Consider the following 13,950-nt stretch of genomic DNA (forward strand, 5'->3'; position numbering starts at 1 on the left):
ATTTAGAATCTTGAGATCTTAAAATTAGCTGGAAAAACTTATTTGAAGCTCTATTTTACCAGGATTGTCAAGCTTAGGTGTCTTAAAATAAGCCAAACATGAAAATATAGCAGTTTTTCACTCAAAAATAGATTTTTTCATTCATGTAACCTCCTAATTTGAGATGTATTAACCCACCTGCTGTCTTCATTTACAGGCACCAAAAAATATTGTTTCCTTGTCTGAAAAAAATCCAAAAAAATCAGCAAAAAAATTCCCCAAATTTCTGAAAATTTGCAAAACCTTCAGGAAGAAAATTCCAATAATTCCTTAAAAGTTTCCCTTAAAAGTTTTATTTTTTTTAAAAAATCCCTCAAATTTGGCAAGAAAATTCTTGTAAATATTTTCCAAAAAATTAGCAAAAATCTTCCAAAAAATCCTAAAAATATCTAAAGTGATTCCATATATATCAGTAACACTATCATCCATCTATCTATCTATCTATCTGTCTGTCTGTCTGTCTGTCTGTCTGTCTGTCTGTCTGTCTGTCTGTCTGTCTATCTATCATCTATCTATCTATCTATCTATCTATCTATCTATCTATCTATCTATCTATCTATCATCTATCTATCTATCTATCTATCTGTCTATCTGTCTGTCTGTCTGTCTGTCTGTCTGTCTATCTATCTATCTATCTATCTATCTATCTATCTATCTAAACATTTCTGTGATCATGTATAAAGTTTTCTGGTGTCTTAAATGTTTGCAGTATTCATCTCTTTGACCGTGAGTGTAAACGATCCTTCTACAGATTAAATTCTTTGTCTTTATGTTGAGAAAAGATGCATAAATCCAGACTGAAGCCGTCTGTCCACATCAAACCGGCAGCACATTGACCTCTCTAATTCATTTCCTCTCCCACATGTAGACGCTGTTTATGACCAGCGGACTGAAGCAGAACAATTGAAAGTCCACCGCAGGAGTGACCAGAAACCACATGACATCAGCTTTGGCTCCACGGCTTCATTCCTCAAGTTGGCTGGTTTGGAAAATGTGGCCAAAAGGCAACAGGTAGGAGTAATAAGAGATGGAACCACAGACCTCACAAAGAGAAAAAACTCCCCAGATACTCTATCTAAGTACCAGAACACTTGTGGTTTATTTACCTTTAACTTAATAACAGCTTTCTCATTGTATTCTCATCTGTTGTGCCGGTAAATAAATACTATTAAAGTGAATGAAGTGATGTGTAATGAGTTACTCCAGGTTCTGAGAGGGGATTCTGTGTGTGGGAGTGGATTTACTGACAGTGTAGGAAGCTTAAATACGTCTTGGCAGCTTTTAATGAGTGTGTGGGTGCAGTGAGAGTGTGTGTTTGTGATGCTAATTAAAAATGTCCAGTCTCAGGGCTTCTGTCTCCTATAAAAGACGGACAGACGGACGGCTGGAGAGAAGACGAGGAGAAGAGACACACCGAGGAGGTAAACTCTGATTCTCTCACTTTGTTTTTGCCGCTTTCTCTCTGTAACATTCTGTCTTTGTATGTATTTATTATTCTTCCAGATCAGAGTCTGTTTACGCTGAGTCTTGGATGAAGATGATGATGATGAAGACATCACTGGGGCTTCTGCTGCTTGGCCTCGTTGCAACATCTGCTGCTGCTGGACCAGGTACACAACTGTACATTCATATTTTATTATTTAAGTCTATTTATGATGCCTTACAATTTCTATTAATGCATCTATTATGTCTTGTGTTGTCAGAAATGATCAGATAATTCACCTGCTGAAGCATCTACAATATAAACTAATGTTTATTATTATTATTATTATTATTATTATTATTATTATTATTATTATTATTATTATTATTATTATTATTATTATTATTATTATTATTATTATTATTACTATTATTATTATTATTACTATTATTGTTATTATTATTATTATTATTATTATTATTATTATTATTATTATTATTATTATTATGTGTCCATGTTATCTTGAGATTTCTTCCTTTAAATATGTTTTTAATCAACTTTTGATTCCTTTAATATACCTCTGATATTTAAAATCTGAGAATGTTCCTTACAATCTCAAATAATACCACTGCACTAAAATATAAAAAATACATTAAAATGCTGAGGAAATCTGTTAGCAAAGATGCACGAAAAAATACATTAAAAAATTAAAATAACTCCAAATATCTTTAAAATTAATGTCTTTTGGCTGATTTAAATACGTTAAACTGTGTAATTTTGTGATCACACATTGTAAATTAGTATTTTATTTGTACTATTTTTTAATGTTGATCAAGTAAATTAAAAGATTTTTTTCTTTAATGAAATTAAGCACAACAGGGAAACTCTTTAAAGTAATGGTTTATCATTATTGGGGCTTAAAATACATATTTTTCCAGCAAATAATGGAAAATATCTCTGTAAAAATAATAACCTTGCTGAAAAAATATGTATGGTTTAAATACAATTTTAAAAAATGTTTAATTTTGTGGTCACACTTTGTCAAAGAAGGAATTACTATTTGTAAAATACAGATCTTTGATGTGGACATTATTTACAGTTTTGGTGTTAGCATCTAAATTAACTCTTTTTCTGTATTATTCTTTTCTGTAATGTAACAAAACGGGGGAAATCTATCACTTCACAGTAAATTAAGAAATTTCAGTGAGAAACTGTTCAAAAAACTTCATTTTTACAGTACAGTACTCAATTTACGTATTTATACATCTGATAATAGACCGATTATTCTTCCAAGTATCTAATAAATCAGCTTGAATAGCATCTAAACATTAATGCTGTACCTATAGTCCAGTGAATGGACTTTAAACTATGACTGAAGCTCATGTCTTCTGTCTCAGGCTCTTGCTCTGGTCGGTGTGGTGAAGTTTACACTAGAGGTCAGCAGTGTAACTGTGACTACGGCTGCATGAAACACAACGAATGCTGCCAAGACTTTATGGCTACCTGCACCATCGGTGAGTTCTAAGTAAAAACTACATCTTTATGTCTGGGATTTTTCTCAAGTAATGTACCCCAATGTTATGCTGTTTTTTTTTGGGTTCCGTCCTCGAAAGAAACAAATATTTTTCAGGAGTCACTTGTGACATAAGCAGAGCCAGACAAGAATTAAATTGGATTATTATCATGTGAACACTACACCAAATAAAAGCTCATGTTGCTGTGCGTCAGCTGGATGTGTAAATATGTAACTGATTGCTAAAATGCTGAAACATTACAACTTTTTGAGGTGATAATTTGCTGCGGCTTGTGATGTAGACCGAATATAAAAGATGGACGCAGCAACTGAAACCTTCAGTTTGTCATTTTGGTTTGTGAAACAAGCCGTCTTTTATTGTCTATTTTATTTTTAATATGACTATAATCTACAAAGTGAACATCATACAGTATTGAAGGAGAAGTGAAACTAGCGATTGAGACCATAAACTCATTAGTAAAATGTTTACTGATGTAACAAATCGCGCCATTTTCTACAATCTGACATTGTTTTGCATAAACAGAAGTCGCCCCCTTCTGGCTGTTAGAAAAACTGCAGGTTCACTTTTCAGACCCAGAGGCTACATCTGTCTTTTATCTACACTCTGTGCTCTATGAGCTTGTTTTTGAACAGATTTGACGAACGCAGCTTCAAGTCGTTCATGTTCTCAGTGTGTAAATAATGTTCTGTTGTTCTCAGTTCAGTCGTGTCGCGGTCGCTGTGGTGAGACGTTCAGACGAGGTCTCCAGTGTGAATGTGATCCTCTGTGTGTCCAGTACAACACCTGCTGCCCCGACTACCAGCTGCACTGTGGTGAGGAGCGACAATCATGAACTGGACCTGGACACCACAACTAAACTCACCACAAATGTCCTCTGGAGGATAAAACCGTTGAAGATCTCAGCAGCTGGTTTAGTTAATTGTCTTCATCCACATCACACTGTCTCTCTGTCCACAGATGCCGGTGTGTCAGTCCCACATCCAGGAAGTTTCCAGGCTCTGAGGGCTTCAGGTTCAGGTTAGCGACCTTCATCATCAACAAATACTGGAAATGAATCAGCTGCCATCAAACTATATCTGTTACTTTTGGTTTTCACTCACAGACTTTGCTCAGTGTAGATATTTAAGCTTTCCCAGGCCAGTGCTGATCGTGTAGAATGCCAGTTTACATGTAAACATTTTTACTGCTACTACTCTTTACAAAATAAGAGCAGCCATGCCATGCAGAGAAGTAAAATAAATGTCTTTGATCTGCTCAATTTGTGAGCAAATGCAGGTAGGAGAAGAAAAAAAGGTATATTTTTTGACACTCGCAATCAGCTGAGCTCAAACATTTTACGGATCAGCGGAGAAATGAAATTGAAATAGAGATTATCTATGTTAAGGATTGAAAAAAGATAAATAATTGATGTTATTTTTGGCAACGTTGCTTCCAGACTTTCCCTGTTTGTTTGTATTTTTTCAGTTTGTATCTCCTTCTTTACTGCAATAATCTGTTCTTCTCTTCAGGAAAGCGAAAAACTGACAAGAGCCGGAAATGGTCCAACAGTGAGAGCGAGGAATGGTACTCAGGTAAATGTAGCTCTATAATTTGGAATATAATAATAACACATTGTCATAAGGTGTCATTCGAAATAAAATAAAATCTTCTGCAACACCTACATGCAGAAATGTTCATAGAGATGAATGTAGACTAAGATTTGTTGGAAAAATCGCTAATATTTCACTTATGTGGCTGTTTTAATAGAAAGGCTTTCAGTCACAGGATGTAGTTTAACATTTTTGGTGAAGTGCTGGTTTTCTTTCCTGCTGCGAGTTAAATTGGAGGATTATAGAAGGTGTGTTTCTCATATTTACACAGTAAAAATGAATACATGTTCCTCTGTACCTCTATGGAGACATTCCTTTAAAAATCAGCAGTTTCCAGCTACAGTAGTCATTTATCACTTTAACAATGTCTAGACTGGATTCATCATTCATTTAATGTTATCTTCATTGGGGGAAAAAATGCTTTTGTTTCAATAATAAGGACATTTCTAAGTGACTCAAAAATTATGAATGGTAGTGTATCTGAGTCAAAAGTTGCCCTTTTTTAGCTACAGTTGCTCTAAATGAGTTAAAGTTGCTCTACACTACTGTTCAAAAGTTTGGGGTCGCCCAGACAATTTCATGTTTTCCATGAAAACTCCCGCTTTTTCTGCAAAAGGGCAATTCTAGAAAGGACATTTCTAAGTGACCGCAAACTTTTGAACAGTGGTGTATTTTGTAATATTCTTTTCTATTCATATGTAGGACGGGGTCGCTGCCCTCAGAACCAGGGGTCTCGTTGTCAGGGTTCATCTCGACCTGTCAACCCTCTGACCAGCAGCTCTGCTGGATCCAGACGTCCTGCTGCACCGGCAAACCAGCTGCAATATGGTTTGGATTATTTCTGGGTCTTTATTCAAAAGATCATACTTTTTGTTTAATTACACAAACTGTTGCTCATGAATTGAAAGCTGTCTGGGTGTTTCTTCCTCCTTCCAGGTGGGAATAACATCCCTGTTGGCCGGATGCCGATGCCCGTCCCTCCCTCCTACAGCGGGGCTCCATATTCCCCAGCACCAGGCTCCTTCCTACCCGCCAACGGTGCTTTCTCTCAGGGCAACAGGGCTCCGTATTCTCCAGCACCAGGCTCCTTTCTACCCGCCAACGGTGCTTTCTATGCGGGCGGCGGTGCCCTGGTGAGCCCCTCCACTCCTGGAGGCAGCAGAGTGAACGTCCATCTGCTGCTGTCGCCTGGAGGAGCTGCTCCATCTGGGCCCAGCCAAGGTTAGTTCTACTCATAGTGTTTCATTTTATGGTTGAATAGAGGTTTGACTCTGAATTGTAACAGTTGATGTTTGTTTTGAAAATCAGATTAACTTGTGATAAATGCAACTGTTTGAGGTTATTTAAAGAAAACAGTGGTCAAGCTCTATGTAGCATATAAGATGAGATATTTTAAGAAATTTAGGGTAATTTAAGATGATATAAGATAAGACAAGATAATGAAAAACAACATAATGTACTGCAGTGTTTGATCTTTTCCTGTTAATGCACAAAATGGGTAAAAAGATATCTATATTCAATGGAATATGGGTGTCTTTTGACCCATGTTGTGCATCAAAGGGTTAAAGAGAGAATCATTAACCCATTGGGACCAATCTTTAAATTGGGTAAAACCATTTCTCTTTCCAGGTTTCAGTGGTCCGGCTGGTCCCAGACCCAGCACCCTGCAGGACGTTGCTCAGGCTCTGGGGCTCTCAGTGGTGGATGGAGGACCTGCAGGACCAGGAAATGGTAGGATAACTGGTCCACTGGGTGTGTCTGTATCTGATGAACACTTAAAAACTCAAACAAATGTGTCTGTGTAGGATTCCTCTCTGATGTTGACCTCTGCAGTGACTCTCCCATCAACGGACTGACGGCTCTCCTCAATGGAACCATCCTGATATTTAAAGGTCAGAAAAAGTGCTTAAAATGGGGTCAACAGCCAGTTTTAAGAACATTTTATTGCAAAGTTTTTGATATATAAAGGTGAAATTTCACAAATAACTTCATAAATATCCACACCTTATGTCTCTGTGCCGTGTACACTCGGTGTTTGTGTGTGCTGCAGGTGAGATGTTCTGGTCCGTCGATCCTGTCAGTCGCTCAGTTGGTCGTCCACAGAGCATCACAGACACTCTGGGCATATCTTCTCCCATCGACACCGTCTTCACTCGCCTCAACTGCCAAGGAAACACCTACATTGTCAAGGTATGAATGTCACTATAACACATTAGATGATGCTCTCATTCAGTTTGCTTATTTGTCTACCAGAACTAGATAATGTTGTTATTATTAGTGAATTCATAACCATTACTATGGTCATCATTAGGCACGACTAGTTCCACCACTAATATTACTCCGCCAAGGAACGCGACGGAGTTATGTGATGATCGGCGTGTGTTTTTCTGTCTGTTTGTCTTTGCACAACATTACTCAAAAACAAACGGATTGAATGAAATTTTCATTGAAGGTCATAAATGACACAAGGACCAAGTGATTAGATTTTGGCAGTGATGCAGCTTATAGTCTGGATCCATGGATTTGTCAAAGATTTCTGTATCATTGAGAGATAGCAGTATGGCGTCACTGTAACCATGACAACAAGGGAACGCTACGTCAGATGCCTGCTGATGATCACATGATTGTGATCCTACTACAAATCCACCGCTGTGGACTTATCAGGACTTATCCGTGGGAAATCATACAACAACTGAACAGCCTTGGTGGAGTACGACACTCTCTGAGTGCTTATGGCTGCTGTGTAATACTGAAACAACAACTTCTGTACTACTGATTATAGTTTAGAAAGAATACTATCGTACTACCACTGCTACTGCAGCTGTCAGAGAGTTAAAATTAGAAACAATCCCTTTTTGTGTTTAAAAATGACAGCTTGTGAGATTTTCTAAGCAACAGCATGTGCAGACTGACCTGTGGAGGAATGTATGTCGTTTAAAACAGACTGTTATCAAAGCACCTTCATCCGTTTCAACCATTCTGGATCCATAATTTTCAAACTAAATACAACAATTACTTCCAGTTTCTGCTCAGTTGGGGTATAAAGTGTAGCATGTAGAGATGCTTGTCAATCAATTTTAGTCACTAGACTGGTTGCTATGGAGCTTCCATTAGAGGAAAACTATCTGAATAATGTATTTTACACCAAGAGCTGCTACAGTAGTAGTAATAGGAATACAATAAGGTGCAATCAGAACAGACAATCACTTCAGAAAGCTCACTGTGATGATGGAGGTCAGTGGGCAGTAACAGTCTTCCGGTTCGTCTCCAGGGAGACCAGTTCTGGCGTCTGGATGGGAACATGGTGATGGAGCCTGGTTACCCCAAACCTCTGACCTCAGAGTTTCCAGGTCTGACAGGAAGCATCAGCGCTGCACTGGTGGTTCCAGCCACCAGAACCAAACCAGAGACTGTGTTCTTCTTTAAGAACGGTGAGGAGGACAGACAGATGTAGAGACACAATAGTCGGGGTTTCACCGTCCTGCTTAAAACTTCACAACAAGCAACATTTTCTCTTGTGATTGTCTGGTTTCAACACAAACCAGTGTTTTAATTTAATTCTTGTTCAAAGATGTTAGGCTTCATAATGGGAATTATTAAATATAATGATGGAGATGAAAGAATATTTCCATTTGAGGACAAAGTAGGTATGAATCCAAAAAACACTGTGTGATCCTGACAGTGTAGAATGAGAATAAGTTGTCAGATGCTAAAGGAAGTATAGGATGATTTTAACAAACTTGACACTTAAAATGAATATATTGGGTTGTTTTAGGCTGAAGCAGAGTTGGGTTTATAAATGGTCTAAATAGCTGAGATACAAGTACAAGATGCTAAATCCAAAGACCAGGGTCTTTAATCAAGGATCAAGATTAACTAAGAACTGGTCAAATCAAGAGTGTGTCTGTTTGAGACAAATAGTTTTTGCTTACTGGCTTTTTTTGTGGTTTCAATCGCCTGCTGCTCTCACCTGTGGACTAAATCATAGTTTAGCCGATGTTCTCTCCGAACTTTGTCATTAATACACTTCCTTTTAAAAAAGTGATCTTCAATGCCTTGTTTGTCCTTTAGGAGACGTCCTGCAGAGGTTCACCTTCCCAGCAAGCAACACTCCGACCTGCAGTCCGATTCTGAGGAGCCCCATGAAGAGTCGCTTCACTCGGCAGGCTGGTGAGTCGTCCACTAGTCCTGCAATAGAACCAACAGCTCAGTCCTCACCAGTAACCAGCCATGCATGAGTATACACCGATCAGGCATAACATCATGACTACCTGCCTAATACTGTGTTGGTCCCCCTCGGTGGTTAAAAATGCTGTGGACCATGGAACCTGGACCAGAGGACCTCTCAGGGTGTTCTATGGGGTCTGGAACCAGGACATAGGCAGTGGAACTTTTGGGTAGTTTGGGTTGTGTAGTGGGGTGTCTGGGAATCCAACTTGTTCCACTGCTTCCTGTTGATGCTGGAGGTCAAATCAACATCTTGGGGGATTGTCATGTTCCTCAAGATGTTCCTGATTGTTTGATGTTTTTACGATGTGGTGGGGCGCATTTTCCTGCAGTGACATTTAGGATTTCCATTTGCATGAAGGACTGTTTGTTCTGGGACGTTTATTTGGGTGTCTAAGTCTCATCAACACGGATGAGAACATCCAAGGTTTTCCAGCAGAACACCACATAGAACCAATTTGATCAATGTTCTTCACTTCACCTGTCAGTGGTCATAATGTTGTGGCTGATCAGTGGAAGTTCATTAGGTGAAATCAGTCAAAACAATTGGACTTTAAATGTACTAAAAATGGTGTTTTCTAAAATTTCACACATCCAGAGGTTCTTCTAAGTGGAGAAATCAACATCAAAGTGGCTCTGAAGGGATTCCCCACTCCGGTCACATCAGCTCTGTCCATAGCCAGTCCTCTGGGGAACGACAGACACCAACACTACGTCTTCTCTGGACGTAAGAAACCTACATCCTGTTTCTTATTAGGAAGAGGATTGAAAGCTGGAGATAAAATTTTGGTTTAAGAGTTAATAACTAGTTCTTTCACAGATCCTCTGCAGTTCTTTACGACACTATGGAGCATTTATGTGTCTCTGAGTAGATTGTTGTGACTTTACATCTGTAATCTTTACTGTTGCTCTCTGAAAACAAATGTTTGGACTCAACAAAAGAAAGTAACGAAATCTTATATTTTAGTTATGACAACTTCTAATGAAATTGTGTACAATTTGGATGGATTGATGAATGGATGGATGGATGGATGGATGGATGGATGGATGATAGATGGATGAATGGATAAACACTTTATTAATCCCGAGGGGAATTTAAGAATGAAGGGGATTTGTCTTTCATTTATGATCAACAGTGTTTTAAATTACAGATTAACCAATTGGTGACTAAAACACACAAGTTTTTAAGCCTTTAATGACAAGGAAAATTAAGTTATCGAGCCAGTTGTATCAGTTTACTACAAATAGATTTTTGCAGAACGCAGAAATTTCATTTAAAAAAATTACACACAGTATTAAGTTGAGGTAATTACCAAAAGTACTGTGTCAACACAACTCAACAAAACTATGTTTCCAACTTAAAAAGTATATCTAAAGTAATACATTTAGATTTCTTTTTTTTAACTTGACATTGTACTTGTATTTTCATGGTGGCAGAGTGTGTATATTAGACTTATGGACATGCAAAAACAAATTAAATACGAATTTGTACAGTCTCACAACACCATGCTTGAGTCGGTGCAACAACACGATTGGTTGGATGTTTCCATCATACGGCCGTCTTTGCCATTAAAGACTTCTACCAAAGACGTCTAATCAGGATTATTTAAGTGGCGAATCCCTTGTATATCATGTAAACAGTGGTAAAAGGTGATTGTATGTTAATGTTGTGTTTATTTGCATCTTTCGGTGGTTTTTCCATTCACATGTCGACCTAAAATAACTCCAGTAAACCAGCTGCCATCATTCACTCTGTGGTCTCTGCAGCTCTCTACTTCAACGTCCAGATCTCCAAGGACCTGCCGGCGCTGGCCAGGCCCGACCCGTACGCAACCCTCTCACCCCAACCCATCTTCAGTCCCGCTGCCATGGCAACCAACCCCGCCAACATGGCCGCTCAGAACGCTAATCCTCCCCAACCGACCAACTCTATCACAGTTTGGCTCCACTGTCCCTGAAAACATCCCGAGGAGACGATAGATTCACTGTTCTAGTGTTTTCTGCTTCATCACAAAACTCAAAAATCTACTTACGACTGCTGAGCAAAAAGTAGGAATTTAGTGTATTTCTTTATGCATTTCTATAGCATTAATTTTAACATCCCATCCTCCATTTTTCTGCACATCCTAAACCCTGCAGCTGTTAAAGACACTTAGTAACTTTTAATGGCATGAAGGCATTTTAAAGGTTCATGTCCCACAGCTGGATTGTGGGTAGAACTTAATTCATTTTGAAGAATGTGACGTTGATAAAGCACAATTATTATTGAAGTCTATTTTCCAATTTCGTGGATAACTTGTCAGGCAAGTTTGTTTAATCTTCATCAAAATTGGAAAACCAAAGATGACATTTCTGATGATAAAAACCGGAGAATGTGAAGCATTTAGTTTTTGATTAATTAAATTTGTGTTCCACTTTTCATTATGGAGGTAAAATACATTAAAAATGCCACTTCTTTGTTATTTTAAAGCTCTATGGAGGCCACACTGCTTCCCAAATGTTAGAAAACACACGACATCGCTGCTACTCAATATTCCACTTTATTATTAAAACGTGTATTAACAGCTGACAGACAAAAGCAAAACTAAAAATTACAAAACTTAGACGCCTCCCGTGAAAATAACGACAAAACAAGCAGTGAGTTTCACCAACAGTGTGACCTTTCATGTCTCAGAAGCGCTCACATACAAACAAAGCTGTCAGATCTAAGCTGTAATAGTGTGATTATTGACTTTGATTTACTGATGCACTGAATTTGAAAGGCAGATTTTTTTATGTCCAAACGGTGATGTCACCATTAGGCGACGCCCCCTCGGCCCATGGTTCCTCCTCTTCCTCCTCGGGAAAAGGTTCCTGTAAAATGGAGAAACGTGAGGAGAAAGCAGGTTATCAGTTTGGTTCAACGTTGTCACTGTTTAATGCTGCTCTTTGCTTATTGCACTTCAATAAACTGCTTCATCATTACAACCCGAGCGGCTGGAGTTTGTTCACATCATTATCAGTGTCAGAACTGATGCGTGATTCTGTTTCTTACCTCTGCGGCTGAGCAACGTCCTGGTTTCTCCTCTTCCTCTGGTTCCTCGACTCGACAGGCTGCTCATCAGAGGCTGACCGGCCAAAGTGCGACGCAGAGTAACGCTGCTGGTGTCTGCAGATAAAACCAGGAAAAAGCAGCGAACGTCAAACATTCAGAGAGCAGAGACAGGATTTAATGCAGATAATACGGCAAACCTCATTCAACCGAAAAGTCAGAGCAGAGAGAATTTGGCCACATCAAAAATGTGTTAAAACTTTCTCAGATTTTGCCATATAGATAGCTTCATAACAGGCTTTTATTTTGGAAAAACTACTCACAATTTCAGGCCCAGGAACTAAGAAGTCTCAACACTTCTATCCATTACCTTAACTTGTACGGAAGCAGAGTAACAACTCCGACATGTTGGTGATTTTACTTTTCGTAGGCGAGTAACTGTTCAAAAATGTAAAGTGCATCTAACTTTTTATAGCATGATATCAGAAATGTGCCCATCAAGTTTTGTTGGTCCAGATCCGAGGTATCAACTCTAAAACCTGGTAGCAAATTTGAAAAGGTGCGTTATCTTTAAGGTGGAGAAGAACTGAACAAAAAACAAACAATAACAAAAACAAAAAAAGTCAGAAGCTGCACAAACAATAAGAATCCTTGGATTGACAATAGCAAAAAGTAACAGAACAATAAGAAGATAATAAGAATATCAGTTGGTAATTTATTAAAAAAAGAGACATTTTTGGTTTTCTATTATTTATGAATTTTTCTTTCTCATGATGGTGAAAGCCATACAAGCACCTTGTTTCAAAGCACTTTAGTCAATGTCCATCCCCCTGTTGACTGGAAAATAGTTTATGACTTGATTGAAATTGCATCATAAAAAAAGTATAAATAGAAGAAAACTGATTCCAGTTGTTCTCTACATGCTGAATATTTGTGAAAAGCGAGGTTTGAGTGTTCTTGACGTGTATTTTCTTATCCTTTGAAAATAAAGAATTGAAAAAGTAAAGAATATCAGCTGGTAAACGTACCAGCGTCTTGGCTGGTGGACGGCAGCGATGCGTCGTCACTTTGTTGTCCTGTTGATTCCATGTCTGTCTGGCTCTCCAGAGAAGATTCAATCCCAGGACTGGAAGCACAAACAGAGTTAGAGGAAGCTCCTTCCGGGTTTCAGGCTTAAAATAAGCCACAAGGAAATGAAAAAATACATCTTCCAAGTTGTAATCTTGTGCCCCTGTGATAGTTGTTACTTTATCTCGTTACATGATAAAAATTTCTAAAAAAAAAAAAAAGTCAAAATCTCTCTCCGTCTCCTTTCAGTGTACTTGGGGGTTGTTACACAAACAAATCCAATCTAATGTGGTTTGGAGTGACCACCGAACTCCACTCATCAGACATAACCACACTTCAGCAGCAGCTCTTGGACTCTTTTTGTGGTTCTTGTTCAGATTGTTCTGAGATGCTGACCAGCCGAAAGCTTCAAACTAACTCAGATATGAAACCTCGGGACTGAATAACTGCTCACCCGTCTCCTTCCTGCTCCATGAAGACCTCGTCTCCATCATCTGCTGCAGCGGCCATCCCAGTGGAGGCAGTTACCATGGGAACCGACTGGGAGGCCATGTTGTCAGCGCTGTCTGAGGGCAGCGACTCTGTGAAGACGGTCACTGAGAGAAAGATGGAGTCAGCAAACAGCGTCCAGCGTTTAGGACTAGAACTGCTGAGGTCTTGTTGTGTTATTGTGTGTTTTTCTCACCTGGTGCAGCTACTTGTAGCGGTGTGGTGGGGACACTCCTTCCTCCTCCGTCTTCATCGTGAGCAGCCAGGAACAGAGGAGACTCGTACATTCCCAGACCTGCACAGAAGGTGGTAGAATCAGACAACATAGAAACATGATGCAGTTTGAGATGAGTTCTAATGAAGTTCTAGCGTCTCTGGGGTGATGGTGTACCTCCTTGAGAGGCCAGCTGTCCCAGGTCAGAGTGTGAAGCTGACGTCTGAGGCAGCAGATCTTCTGGAGGTCCAAACCTGAACCTGGTGGACAAACCTGCTACCTGAGGAGAGCTGAGGAGACAAACGCAGACATGATGGAGTCAAACTGTGACTGAC

At 39.0% G+C, this 13,950-nt stretch overlaps 2 protein-coding genes across 5 annotated transcripts in view; one reads left to right on the plus strand and one right to left on the minus strand.

Annotated features, from left to right (window-relative positions):
- Positions 1–1,497: 1,497 nt before the first annotated feature.
- Positions 1,498–11,780, plus strand: prg4a (proteoglycan 4a). Its single transcript, XM_035948581.2, has 14 exons — positions 1,498–1,649; positions 2,860–2,976; positions 3,696–3,809; positions 3,955–4,014; positions 4,506–4,568; positions 5,289–5,414; positions 5,523–5,807; positions 6,216–6,317; positions 6,392–6,478; positions 6,637–6,776; positions 7,858–8,017; positions 8,658–8,756; positions 9,412–9,540; positions 10,581–11,780. The coding sequence occupies exons 1-14, from the start codon at positions 1,571–1,573 to the stop codon at positions 10,769–10,771; spliced, it is 1,752 nt and encodes a 583-aa protein (XP_035804474.2). The 5' UTR covers positions 1,498–1,570; the 3' UTR covers positions 10,772–11,780.
- LOC111569110 (nucleoprotein TPR-like) overlaps positions 11,335–13,950 on the minus strand; it is a 34,292-nt gene continuing 31,676 nt past the window's right edge. For all 4 annotated transcript variants that reach the window (XM_055014547.1, XM_055014546.1, XM_023271079.3 and 1 more), the window contains exons 50-55: positions 13,793–13,905; positions 13,598–13,696; positions 13,367–13,508; positions 12,873–12,970; positions 11,848–11,961; positions 11,335–11,666 (exon numbers count right to left, since the gene is read on the minus strand). In XM_055014547.1, the coding sequence (XP_054870522.1) occupies positions 11,611–11,666; positions 11,848–11,961; positions 12,873–12,970; positions 13,367–13,508; positions 13,598–13,696; positions 13,793–13,905 (622 nt within the window). In that variant the 3' untranslated portion in view covers positions 11,335–11,610. The remainder of the gene's footprint in view (positions 11,667–11,847; positions 11,962–12,872; positions 12,971–13,366; positions 13,509–13,597; positions 13,697–13,792; positions 13,906–13,950) is intronic.

The sequence above is a fragment of the Amphiprion ocellaris genome, chromosome 10 (assembly GCF_022539595.1).
Source record: "Amphiprion ocellaris isolate individual 3 ecotype Okinawa chromosome 10, ASM2253959v1, whole genome shotgun sequence".
In the NCBI taxonomy this organism is placed as follows: Eukaryota; Metazoa; Chordata; class Actinopteri; family Pomacentridae; genus Amphiprion; species Amphiprion ocellaris.

What these genes read in the sequence shown, in the direction of transcription:
- prg4a (XM_035948581.2), top strand. Translation starts at nt 1,571, where the DNA reads ATGAAGATGATGATGATGAAGACATCACTGGGGCTTCTGCTGCTTGGC. An exon ending in AACCATCCTGATATTTAAAG is followed by an intron (nt 6,479 to 6,636) that starts GTCAGAAAAAGT and finishes TGTGTGCTGCAG; the next exon opens with GTGAGATGTTCTGGTCCGTC. An exon ending in TCGCTTCACTCGGCAGGCTG is followed by an intron (nt 8,757 to 9,411) that starts GTGAGTCGTCCA and finishes TCACACATCCAG; the next exon opens with AGGTTCTTCTAAGTGGAGAA.